Source organism: Arachis duranensis, chromosome 8, assembly GCF_000817695.3.
Source record: "Arachis duranensis cultivar V14167 chromosome 8, aradu.V14167.gnm2.J7QH, whole genome shotgun sequence".
NCBI classification, from domain to species: Eukaryota; Viridiplantae; Streptophyta; class Magnoliopsida; order Fabales; family Fabaceae; genus Arachis; species Arachis duranensis.
This window is the reverse complement of record NC_029779.3, coordinates 3150972-3164530: the sequence shown is the minus strand read 5'-3', so window position 1 is coordinate 3164530 and position 13559 is coordinate 3150972. Positions and strand designations below refer to the sequence as shown.

The 13559-nt window shown below is 35.0% G+C and overlaps 1 protein-coding gene, 1 long non-coding RNA gene and 1 pseudogene across 4 annotated transcripts in view; all 3 read left to right on the top strand.

Moving 5' to 3' along the window:
• Nucleotides 1–3694: 3694 nt before the first annotated feature.
• On the top strand, nt 3695–4286 carry LOC107460186 (probable ribose-5-phosphate isomerase 3, chloroplastic; annotated as a pseudogene).
• A 261-nt stretch (nt 4287–4547) lies between these two features.
• LOC107460251 (ornithine decarboxylase-like) lies at nt 4548–6364 on the top strand. Its single transcript, XM_016078601.3, has one exon. The coding sequence runs from the start codon at nt 4997–4999 to the stop codon at nt 6284–6286; it is 1290 nt and encodes a 429-aa protein (XP_015934087.1). The 5' UTR covers nt 4548–4996; the 3' UTR covers nt 6287–6364.
• A 5447-nt stretch (nt 6365–11811) lies between these two features.
• Nucleotides 11812–13559, top strand: part of LOC107460252 (uncharacterized) — a 6883-nt gene continuing 5135 nt past the window's right edge. For all 3 annotated transcript variants that reach the window (XR_001586447.3, XR_008002216.1, XR_008002217.1), the window contains exons 1-2: nt 11812–11954; nt 12539–12666. This is a non-coding gene — a long non-coding RNA (uncharacterized LOC107460252). The remainder of the gene's footprint in view (nt 11955–12538; nt 12667–13559) is intronic.

Here is a 13559-nt window from a genome sequence, read left to right as displayed (position 1 = left end):
TAACAACATAAACACACACACACACACACACACACACACACACACACACACACACACACAGAGCAAGAGAAAGGGAAGAACGGAGAGGGAAAGAAAGGAAAAGAAATGGGGAAGTTGGAATCAGAGAGTAGGAAAAAGAGAGGGGGAAGAGGGAGGACGGTACTGGCGGGCATCACTGCCACTGCGCCGTTGTGTCATTGTCAAGAAGGGGGAGAAGTTGAGCGAGAGGAAGAGCTGTGCGAGGAAGGAGCGCCGCTGTGCCTCCATCATCGCTGTCAATTCGCGTTCAGCTGTCACCGAGGGAAGCCGCCGCCGTAGTCGTCTTCATTGTGAGCGGGTCGTTGCCATCTTCCACCGCCGTCGCATCTCCCATCACGGACGATGCTGAGGACGCGTAGGAGAGATAGACGCATGGAGGGAGGACGACTAAGGAAGAAGGAGGAGGTGTTGTTCACGCTGCTGTGCCCAGTCACAGTTCATGGAGTCACTGTCGTTGCCGCTGTTAGGGGTTGAGCCACTGAGCCCCTGTCGTCGAAAAACAGCGTTGCCTCGCCGGGATCCACTGCCGGGAAGGGTGTTCTCCCCTCTGATTTCGATTTCGTTTAATTTCTAGGAATATTATTGTCATTGATTTCCGTTACAGTCGTGTCGTTGCGTCTCTGGTCATCGAAAATCCATCACCGGAGCTTCGGGTAGCCGCCGTCATTCATGGCCCTGTGCCAGCCGTGATACTTCATCGTTCTCAGTCTCTGCGTATCCGTGGTTGCATCTTCCAATGTAGTCTCAGGTATCACTTGTTTATTCTTTGTTCTGATTTCTTGTTTATTATGATTTTTAAAATTTTCAAGCCTTAGATTTTTATTTATTTAATTCTGTTTGTAAATTGTGTTTACTTGCTGAAACTTGTACATTTTTTGTTCTTATTCCTTAGGATTTTTTTAGGTTTGTTTGTAAATTTTGTTTTATTTATTGAAATTCGTTGTTATGGTTCTAATTTTGAAAACAATGTAAAAGTTGAGGCACGAGCTCTGTTATCCTACTTTGAAGATTGAGATTAAAATAAATTAATGATATTTCAAACAAGTTTCTGCACATGTTATAAGTTAGAAATTTTTTTGATTTTCATTTTGAAGGTTAGTTAGGCCAAGAGGGTAATGATTATCCAATATAACTTAGTTTCATTGTCTAATAATCACATATCCCTAGCCTACGTTGGATTATATCTATCTCTTTGTTAAGTGGTGTTTGTTATGGTACTTAATGAAACAAGTAAATTAAAATTTGAAATAAAAGAAGTAGCAGAGAATAGAAAAGCTTTCTTCAAAAAACAAATGATTGGTACAATAGTTATATATAGCTATTATTTGGTTTGATAAATTTGGTTGATAAATAAATAATGAATTGGTTATTATTGATGGAACCGTAGACGGTGAAAATATCCAAGTTTTAGGGGAGGTTCTGTCAAAAAGTTTCTAAAATTTTTGAATAAAAGTTAATGAAAAAAATTGTAATTGGTGTTATATGTTGTTTCTAATTTTTTGTTTTGGTTTTTTTCATTTACATGAGTGCTAAAATGGTGACAACATGCTACCTAAAGAATTCGAATATTTTGATTCATAGAGATACTAATCTATGTTAGACTTTTAACTTTTGGTTGAACTTGTGCAAGAAATATAACTTGTAGAACTAATCAATGTACTCACTAATGTTATTTTGTTTTAAAACAATTTTAGTTAAATGAAGCATATTTGAATTATGTATGTTTTTACATATTATATAAATGTTGACTTGCTCAATAAAATAGTTAATATATCAGTTAATTAAAAAATAATTTGATAAATTATGCATGCAATTTGTATTAAAAAAATTGTTACAAAATAAATATTTTGCTTTTATAACTAAAAAAAATGTTACAAAATCAAGTTACATTTTGTAACAAAATTTTTTAATACGAAAAAATATATTGCCACAAAAAATATTTTAAAGATCAAAATTTGTTATCATTTTTGTAACGACGTTTGGTTTTTTGTATCAAAAAATTTGTTACAAAATATTACTTTAAATTGTAACAGTTTTTTTTGTTACAAAAACTTTTTGTAACGGGATATATTGTAACAATTTTTTTTGTTACAAAATCTTTTTGTTTTAAAATTCTAATTTTTTGTAAAAATTTTTATGTTATAAATATTACTTTTTTTTTATAATGTAGCAGTAATAAAAAGAACGAAGAAAAAAATAAAATACATAAAAAAAAGAAAAAACATAAAAAAAAGAGGAAAAACAAAAAAAAAGAATAAAAAGAAAGAAGTGGAAGAACGCGAGATACAACGTTAAAGGAAGAATGGTACTATTTTATACGTGTGTTATGTAAATAAAGTTTACTAGATTAGAATTAGCTTGTATAGATTTATTTGTTAACAAAACTTATATGTATAACGAGACTCTCTAACCATATGATCCAAAGAAACTGTCGGTTATTAATTAGAAGATTTGCTACTTGCACTAGAATATATATATATATATATGGAGATCACTGAATTGGTTTCTTGTTGATCAAGCCAATTTAAACAAGATGAGTCTTCTGGCCAAAAGCTACCAACATGGTCATTAGTTGCTAGAATTGGACCTATTGGTATTATTTGTGGAGCAAAGTCAAATGTTGCTGGCTCATAATCATAATTAGTGTTGCAAATAATCCAATCTGCAAGCTTCACAGATATATTATTCCTTTTTGTAAGATTGAAAACCGTATGTTGTGTGTTCTTGTCACCCAATCATGCCCATGGAAACTCTCTTGTCTTAATAGGCATCATTGGTCCCAATTGAATTGCCTCATCTTTTGCAGGTGTTCCTAAAATGTAATAAAAGAAAACAATTTTTTCTCTTTATTCATCATCTTGAATATCCCTTTTCTTCTTTTAAGATAATATACTTGATTTTTAAAAGAAGTTAAAGAAATAGAGTTACATGGCTCTAAATATATATCCTTCTAATTATTAAATTAAAAAGGAAAGGATTTCCTTGTTTTAGATTTTGAGCCATTGATTATATATTTATCTTTTGAATTTATTTATGGGCAAGGTTATGTAGTCAATAAATATTATTATTTTTGGCTAATAATAATTTATTACATCTATATTTATAGAAATTTTGTACACAAAAAAATATATCATTTGTATTTATATTTATTAGAATTTACACACATAAATAATATAATATATATTCATATTTTTTTAAAATTTATACATATAAATTAATAAAATTTATTTATTAAAAATAATTTAATATTTATATGAATCAAATAATAATTAAAAATACTAAAAGCTATTAGCACCCAATAGGTTTTTTTTTTCTATTTTCTTTTATATGATTGGGGCTCTAAATTCTAAAAAGTATCGTTGGCATTTCATCGTAGTTCTAGCACCTTTCACACAAATTGAAAAAGAATAATAGTATTTTTATTAATCCACAAAACTCAATTGAAAAAGAATAATAGTATTCTTATTAATTCATAAAATTTAACAGGACACCTTCTCTCAACCTATAGAGAACTAAGTGTATAACTAGCTAAAAATTAAACAACTCAATTAATTATAATTATTAATTATTAATTTTAAATTTTTTAAATTTAAAATTTAAATAATTAGATACTGATTAATTAAACCTAATTAAAAACTATAAAAACTTTCTCATTCTCTTCCATATTAACCTGCACACCCCAACAACAATACACACAAATTTTTTCCCTCATCGTCAGGCCCTCTCCACCACTGTCCTCATGCAATACGACCTCAAGAAGTTCGCCGCCGACAAAGCCATCAAATACGTCAAGTCCGGCATGGTCCTCGCCTCGGCACCGGTTCCACCGCCGCTTTGTCGTTGCTAAACTCGGTCATCTCCTCTCCACCGATCAACCCTCTAACATCATCAGCGTCCCTACTTCCAAGCGCAAAGGAACAAGCACGTTCTCTCGGAATTTCGCTCTGTCTTCGACGACAATTCCCACCTCGATCTCGTCATCGACGGCGCCGATGAGGTGGACCCGACCTCAACTTTGTAAAAGGCCACGACAATGTTCTTCTCTGTTAGAGGCCACCTTCGACAAGTTCACTGTGGTGGTCGATGAAACAAAGCTTGTGTCAGGACTCGGAGGAGCGACCTTGCGATACCAATGGAGATGGTGCAGTTTTGTGAAAAAGTACAATCTAGTTCAGTTTCAGGAGTTGTTCAAGAAAGAACAAATGGTAGAGAATGCACTGTTTTTGAACAATTACAAATTTATATAAAAAAATATCCATTTAATATAAAAAAAACATTCTAATACTTAGCAAAAAAAATGTTCCGCTATAGAATTTAAAAAAAAGCCATATAATTCTTAAAAAAATAGAAATATCCACATTTATAATATAAAAATTTGAAAAATACATTTAAAAATATCTATTCAATATAAAAAAAACATCATAAGAAACATCATATATATCAACTTACCTTTGTTAAAACTAATTTTGAGATCCAATCCATGAATAAATTGACAGAAGTTAGTTGGATTCTAGTTGGTTCTCTGGCAGAACTCTTCACTACGTCTAGTCTCTCTGACTCTCTGCACTCTGTAACGGGCACTGTATCGTCCTCTTGGCTCTTGCACCTTTCAATTGCATCTAATCTTTCACCGGTGAATAAATACGGTCGCCATTGGCATTCCTTCAACGTCCCAAGCTAATATAATTTTTCACACATTAATCATTTACCTGACAATTATGTTTTTAATGTTTCCTCGTGGCTCTCGTGGAAGCATTATTGTGCCTTCAGTTTGTTTATTCTTGTTTAGCTTTCAGTCTCTCATTGCACCTGGTCATCTTAGCTTTGCATATAAATATGGCCATCATGCATTATTATGTTCTCCACCAACTTGTCAAAGTTAATAATATCATTAGCATTCTCATTCATTAACACATTAAAGAGCCAAGCTATAAAGGAAGGCTAACGCGGAATAATAATGCCTTCAATCATTGTTGGAGATGATAAACCCTATTCTTTGAGCCTCAATCCCATTCTTTCTGCGTCAGGGGTGAAGGGCAAACCAGTAACTTCATTATGCCAAGAAAGTGATGGCATCCTTGGTTACATTCAATCAGTGATTCACGAGAAACCAGAAACTGAATCACCCTTTATGGTTCTTGATTTAGGGGTGGTGATGGACCTCATGGACCACTGGTCCAGAATGCTTCCAACGGTTCAACCATTCTATGCGGTGAAATGCAACCCTAACCCATCCCTGCTTGGAACACTGGCAGCACTGGGTTCCAGTTTCGACTGCGCCAGCAAAGCAGAGATCGAAGCCGTGTTGTCCCTTGGCGTCTCGTCGGATCGAATCATCTACGCTAACCCATGCAAATCAGCGTCCCACATTAGTTACGCTGCAAGCGTTGGAGTCAACATCACAACCTTTGACTCTAAAGAAGAGGTAAAAAAGATTCGAAAATGGCACCCAAACTGCCAGCTTCTCCTTCGTATAAAACCGCCACAAGACAGTGGAGCGCGAAACTCCTTGGGTTTAAAATACGGTGCACTACTGGAGGAAGTTCCAGTGCTACTCCAGGCTGCACATGATGCAGGATTAACTGTCATCGGAGTTTCCTTCCACATTGGGAGCGGAGGAGCTGACGCTAAAGCATATCACGGAGCCATTGCTGCTGCGAAGAGTGTGTTAGAAACGGCTTCAAAACTAGGCATGCCAAAGATGCACGTGCTCGATATTGGTGGCGGTTTCAGTTCTGGCACAGAGTTCGATGCGGCTGCAATTCACGTGAACGATGCTCTTGAAGCCAACTTCGGAAACGAAGAGGGCATTACGGTAATTGGCGAGCCTGGCCGTTATTTTGCTGAAACGGCTTTTACGTTGGCAACAAAAGTAATCGGGAAGCGCGTGAGAGGAGAGTTGAGAGAGTACTGGATCAACGACGGGATTTATGGATGTTTGAACTGCATAATGTTTGATTTCGCTCGCGTCACGTGCACGCCACTCAGGTGCAGCTCAAAACATGACGGAGAGAAAGAGTCCAAAACTTACTCTTCAACTGTGTTTGGACCAACATGTGATTCCTTAGATACAGTGCTAAGAGATCACCAGCTTATGGAGTTGGAATTGGAAGATTGGCTTGTTTTCCCTAAAATGGGGGCGTATACTATTTCTTCAGGTACCAACTTCAATGGGTTTAGCACATCAGCCATTCCGACATACCTTACATATTCAGCCACCTTCGTCCAAGAAAAAACTATGTTCTAAACAACTCTTTATATAATTCGTGCAAAATAATTTAAGAGAAGCGTCAAGGAGCTAATAAGTTTTGTAATTTGTAATCATTAATTAGTTATTATTAGTATTTTTAATGGTGTAAGATTTTATCTATTGACGTAAAATTATTTATTTTTTTACTGTTTAAATGTTGGTCAAATTTTAATAAAAATGTTAGTCTCTAGACTTTCTCATAATTTAATATATTTGATTAAATTATTTAATATAATATGTATTAATATTTTAATTATAATTTTTAAATTAAAAATATTTTTATATGAATAATTAATTTATTTTTAATTATCTTTGCTTTTTTATTTTGTTTTAAACATTTTGCATTCTCCGCGTAAGCTGACTAATTTTATTATTGATTCACTATCTGAACATTCTGAATCAGTTGGTGTCGGGGTTGTCCTATTCTTTTACTTTCCGCCGTCCTCTAGTTGTGATGTATAAAAAATCAAGAGTAAAATTCCTTTTCAATCATGTCCTTTCTTTTAATTTAGACTATTTTTATTTTAACTATTAAAAAAAATTATTAGATGTATGAGCTATTCTAGAAATTAATTTACAAATGTAATAAAAAATCATGTTATTCAATTATATATTAGTACATGGTGTATTATCCACATATGTAGATCTAAACGTGTAGAGACCTACAAAACACAAATCACGTTTTGCATGAACAAAAAAATAGCTGCAAAATACAAGCTAGGTTTGACATAGAGAAAAATTAACTATGAAAACGTATCCCATGTCTCTTGCATATAAATAAGACCGACCGTTTAACCACCTTAAAATTGTCCAAAATGCAATTTGTATTTGGCAGGTGACAGAAACAAATCGTAAATTTAGATTGACATGAGCTAGCTAGAAGGTTGTATGTTCGACACGTGTTGTGAGAAAAATCTGAAGGGGGTCTTTATAACGCAAAACGCAAGTGAGGTTGTTTCATTATCGCAAGTTACGATTGACATGAGCTGGGCTGCATATCCGACACGTGTTGTGGGAGAAATCTGAAGGGGTCTTTATAACGCAAAACACATATTATTGAATATCTAGATCATTACCTCAAAAATATATTATTGAATATCTAGATCATCTTCAATGGATAAATATTTTTTTATATATTTTTATGATGAATAAATTTATTTATTTCTATTTTAACGGTTAGTTTTATTATTATCATTATCATTATTATTATTATTATTATTAGAAAAAGCATATTTTTCGACGCAAAAAATCGACGGCTATCACTACTATCGATATTTTTCGATAACTTGCCGTCGATATTTCAAAAAAATATAATTAAAACTAAAACAATAAAATTGACAGCGTGTTCGTCGATTTTTTTATGATGTATTAACCCTTTTTCTATTATCATCACATTGTTGACAGAACAGACGCGAAAAATACTTTTATTAACATGACGCCTATTTTATTATTTAAATTATTGACAACGTTTACTGTCATTAATTTTGAACGGTCTAGATTACTTTCTAAAATCAAATAAACAATGTATATTTAATGTATAAAATAGATGCTTAGGGTGTTGCTTTTTCTTAAATTAAAATTGATGAATTCGCCATCGATTTTTATTACTAAAAACACAGTCTCGCGTCCATGATAAACCACTATTTTATAGTTTATCTTGTACTAAATTGAGTGAATTTTATCAATTATTCATACACTTACTCATATAAAATGCATGGTTTTACAAATCCTTCTAATTTTGTACCATGCTGAAAAACATGCTTCCTAAGCCTTAAAATTGTCAATTTTTAATTCTCCTTTATTACCATTTGATATCGTGATGTGTTTGTGAAGTGTTTTTAGAATTACAAGGCATGAATGGCTCAAAGGATGAAGAGTATGCATGTCAAAGTGGAAGGAATGGAGGATCATTGCAATTGATGAAAACTGCAGAGGAGGTTCAAAACCTCATTGACATGGTGGCCAACAACCAATATTTCTTTACTCACCAAAGACAGCGCCAACCATCACAGAGGAAAGGAGTGCTAGAACTGGAAGGAGTGGATACAATTTTGGCTCAACATAAAGTGATGCAGCAGCAAATTTAGCAACAATTTGAACAAATGGCCAAGAGGATTGGTGGCTTACAAGTTGCATCAATGAGTGCCACAAACCAACCAACAACTCCTTGGGGGCAGAATGAAAAGAACCGAGAAGAACAACAATAAGAGCAAGTGCAGTATATGCACAACCAAAATTCTGGACAAAATGAGGTGTATGGTAATACCTACAATCCATCTTGGAAGAACCACCCAAACCTTAGGTGGGGAGATGGTCACAACCAGAATCAACAACCATGGCAAAAAAATTTGAATCAAAACACTTCAAGAAACAACCAAAACCACAACCAGCAGAACACTAACCAAAACCCCTACAAAAAATCCCAAAACAACTACTCCACCTCCAACCATTATCCATCCAATAATCAAACCACCAACCAAAACACTTATCATCAACCATCAACACCCCACAACCAACCAATCTCACAAGACTCTCAGAGGATCACCAATTTGGAGATGCTAATGGAGAAGATGATGAAGCACCAAGAAATGACAACCAAGAACTAGGAAGCTTCCATGAAGAATATGGAGAGGCAGATTGGACAGCTTTCCAAGCAAATTGCTATTGAGAGACCATCAAGCTCACTACCAAGTGACACCATTCCTAATCCAAAAGAAGAGTGCAAGGCTATACAACTAAGGAGTGGAAAGACACTGGTGGACGGTAACGAGGAGGCAACCAAGAAGCCTTTGGACAGCAACAAAGAACCAACAGAAAAAGAGAAAGCTAGCAGCAAGGACATGACAAGCAAAGATATCCCAGAAAAGCTCAAAGAGAAAGATAACCAACCACAAAATTTGAAGAAAGGGAAGCAGATCATGGAAGAGCCAGCTCTAGGGCAGCAGCAAGTGGAGAAGAGCATTACACCTCCACTGCCTTATCCCCAAAGATTCCACAAAGAAGCAAAGGATCAACACTTCCATAAGTTCCTTGAGACTTTCAAGAAGTTAGAGATAAACATTCCCTTGGCTAAGGCATTAGAACAAATGCCCTTGTATGTCAAGTTCTTGAAGGAACTTATCAATAAGAAAAGAAGTTGGGATGAGAAAGAGACCATACTACTTACTGAAGAATGTAGGGCTTTGATTCAAAAAGGGCTCCCCCCTAAGCTTGAAGACCCTGGAAGTTTCTTTCTGCCCTGCACCATTGGGAGATTGACCATCAATAAGGCAATGTGTGATTTAGGAGCAAGTATCAACCTAATACCGTCTTCTTTGGTGAAAAAGCTGTGTATAGAAGAAGTTAAACCAATACAAATGTCTCTGGAACTGGTAGATAAGTCAGTGTTATACCCCAGGGGTCACTACAAGAAAAATACCCATTCAGCCACACTTTTTTTAGGCTACATTTGAAAAGCGTAGCCTATTCATAGAATAGGCTACGCTTTTCTCTGTGTTGCCTTTTTATAAGAGAAAAGGATACACAAATGCAGCATCATTTAAAAAGCGTAGCCTTAGGTATTAAAGATATCACTTAAAAAGCGTAGCCGTAGGTTGATATCTATAGGTTCACTTTTCATATCAAAGGAGACGCTTTTAAAGGATAGCCTATTTATTAAGTTTTGGGTGCGTTTCAAAAGTGATGCCTAATGTCTCTAGAGCCAAAAACTTAACACTTAGTAATTTTTTTCCTTGTTTTTCCTGAAAGACCTTAACACTTAGTAAAACTAACTAAGCAAATTAAACTTCTGAGTCTTAGCTTAGTCACCTTCATCCTCGAGCAACAAACCCTCCATAGCACCCTCTCACTCTCGGTCTCGATAGCTAACCATCGTCGCCCCCCACTCACGCTCGCCATTGACCTTCTCACTCTCGGTCTCGCCATTCACCCTCTCACTCTCGCCATTGACCGCCTCACTACAAGCTGAAACCCTCTCACTGTCGCCGTTGAGAGTCATCGCCTCCCACTCACGACTCACCTGCACTACTCTCCACATTGACCGTCGTCATCTCCTCTTCGCCATCGCTTGCACTGATCGTCACCATCGTCGGTGTGCGACCCTCACCATCGTCGGTGTGCGACCGTCACCATCGTCGCTGCGCCGCTCTCACCATCATCATCTCCGTGCTTCTCATCATCGTCTTCGCTGTGCTCACATCATTGAATAGGTATGTATTGATTTCTATTTGCTTCTAAAACTGATCAGTGGCTTAGGGTTCCTATTTTAGGGGTTTTAATTTGGGGCTTTTAATCTCTGAAATATGGGTCTGTGAACTGTAATTTGATAACATGCATGCTGTTATTGATGAAGATGTGTGGTATTTTAGGGTTTGTGAACTATGATTCAATATACAGCTTGTATATTTTCTCTGTATTTTTGTTTCTGAGACTGAATCCAAATGCAGCGTTAATAAGCTTTTGTTTCTGTGATTTCTCAATGAATAAGTTGGCTTTTGTTTCTCTGTTTTCAAATACATGCTTAGAAGAATTTCTTAATTCGTCAATTTCGTTGTCCTGCAAGGATCTGTTTTTGGATAAGGTATAATTTGCAGCTTTTTCCTCAGAGTTCATGCTTTTATTAGTTATATGTCTAACAGGACTGATAAATAGTCTTTTGCAATCTCCTGGGTAATTCTGCTGCACAACATACCTTGTAGAAAACCTTTTAACTACTGAATTTATTGACTTTGTCTGCACATAACCATTAAAAGAGCTCAAAATACTTAGCTAATGTGGTCTAATCTGGAGAGAAAATAACTCAAGTTGTAGAGTACTTCAACTGTATCTATATTATCCAAAATTTGTGACAAAATTTTCTCCGCAAAGAAGGCTTGGTTTTGGAAAGAAATTAACCCCACTCAAACCTTCAACTTTTCACAAATTAACAGGCCATGAATATTGTTGCCAATAACTTTATAGTTAGAGAAAAAACGTCATTTATGCTTAGTCCTACTATAGTGTTATCTCTATATTACATATTAGATGCGTAAATCCCTTTTCCTAAATATAATCAGTTTGTCATCCACCGGTCATTTTCAATATTTTTCCAAGACGATGCTAAAAAGAACCAGCAATATATTTTATAAGCTAAGCATTAATTTCTACTAAAGCTAGTTATAAACTAGCTCAATTGCCAACCTATATTCTCAGTTTTATAATGGGCAGCTTAATAAGTATTTCCCCAGAATAAGAATAAGACAAATAAAGCCAAGAGACTAATTTAAAGTAATGGACATAAGAGTTTTCTTACACTTTTAAATCCTTTATGCTTCCAAGAAATAGCCTAATATGACATCATTATTTCATGAAAGAAGACAAACCTTGTGTGTATTTGATAAGCTGCCAAAATGTTGCTTAAACATATCACTGTCTTCTTCACAATTTAAACTGCCAATGTTAGCTTCAAGAATCGGTTTTGACTCACTTACAGATTCATCTAAATTGAGCTACTCTGCTTTTATATCAGAAATTTTTTCAGAAGACAAAGAAGAAATACAACTATTATTGAAGTCAACTTGCTCTTCTGAAACAACACCCAACTCTTCTAAAACAGAAATGGTGTGAAGAATATAAAGAATGAAAAGAAGACAAGGAGTAGAGAAGAAGTAGAAGAGGAAGAAGAAAGGTGAGCTGAATTGTAAATTGAATTGAAAGAAAGAAATATGATTAACATGAAAACCAATCATATACAATCCTGGTAAGGTGAACAAAGAATGAAAGGGTTATGGATGGGTAAAACTATATAAGAAAATTGAGTTTTCTAAGAATAAATATTTATAATTTACTTTTTTAATTTATCAATTTCTCCACTTTAATTAACAATCAAATCCTTGTATACACACTTATATACACACTTCTGATATGTCAAGCTAAACTATATAATTATTTTAAACATGTTTTGAGACTTCACTCAATAATTAATTTTAAGTATTGGTTGTTGAATAGCTTAGTTGTTATTAGATTAAGAAGCAGTTACGTTCACACGGTCATAGCCTCCATTTTTCTTTGTTTGACTTCATGACTTTTATGTTAGTCCAAGTCTTACACACGGTCCATTTCTTTCAGATTAATATAAAATAATATGAAATATGAACATGAAACGTTTTTTCTTTTCATGATGTCACCGTTTTTTATAAGATTATATTCATTCATGCAATCATCTATCTATATTATTTAATTAATTAATGAATTTGTGTGGTTTCTTTTTAGGAAAGGGAGATTTAATAACATGTTCTAAGCAAAAGAATTCAGAGTTATTTCACACGGTTCTTGGAGGCTTAGGACAATTTGGAGTTATAACAAGAGCAAGAATTTCTCTTCACCCAGCACCCACAAAGGTACGTTTTCATTTTAAAAAATATAAAAAAATAATTTATTTTTAATTTTATCTTTTTTAAATTAAGATTTAAAGCTTAAATTTTAAAATTTAAAATTTAAAGTTAAAAATAATTTCAAGAAAATAATTTATAATTAATTGACAGAAAAAATTTAACTTTCTAATTGACAGAAATCTGGTTGTTTGACATCCCCAGGAAAAACAACTTGCAAGGAGATTTATGCAAGGACTATGGAACAGCGAGAAGAAATCACTTTTGATCTTGGACAGCCCGTAGGACCAACCGACCAAAGTGTTTCTAATTTAACTAGTTTTGTTGGCACTATTGAACTCCGCCTATGTTACACTTGCGGTACATAGCCGGTCCCAAGCCCGGATAAAGGAGGAGGGTTGTGTTAGGTCTTCGGCAACCAACATAAAAATATAGCCGAACCCCCATGACATGAATCAAAGACATTATTGCGCTAAAGTTAGGTCGTTGCCGGAAGCAACGCGCCGTATGGCTCGAGTACGGTGTCGAAGCAAGAGCCGCTGCATCGGTGCCCGGATGTAGTGTTAAATGAGCAAGGGTTCTCGCGTTTTCGTGAACGGACGAGGGTAAATAAGCTAGTTCACAAAGGAAAAGATAAAGGTCGAAGCGACAGAAGGTTGAGATTTGGGACATGGAACATAGGCACTCTAACAGGAAAGTCCATGGAGGTGGTGGACACCATGACAAGGAGGAAGATTAACATTATGTGCCTACAAGAAACGAAATAGGTTGGTGCAAAGGCTAGGGAGTTGGATACTTCTGGTTTCAAACTTTGGTATACAGGAAAGGTGAAGAATAGGAATGGGGTTGGAATAATTGTGGATAAGCAGTGGAAGAAGGACGTAGTGGATGTCAAGAGGGTG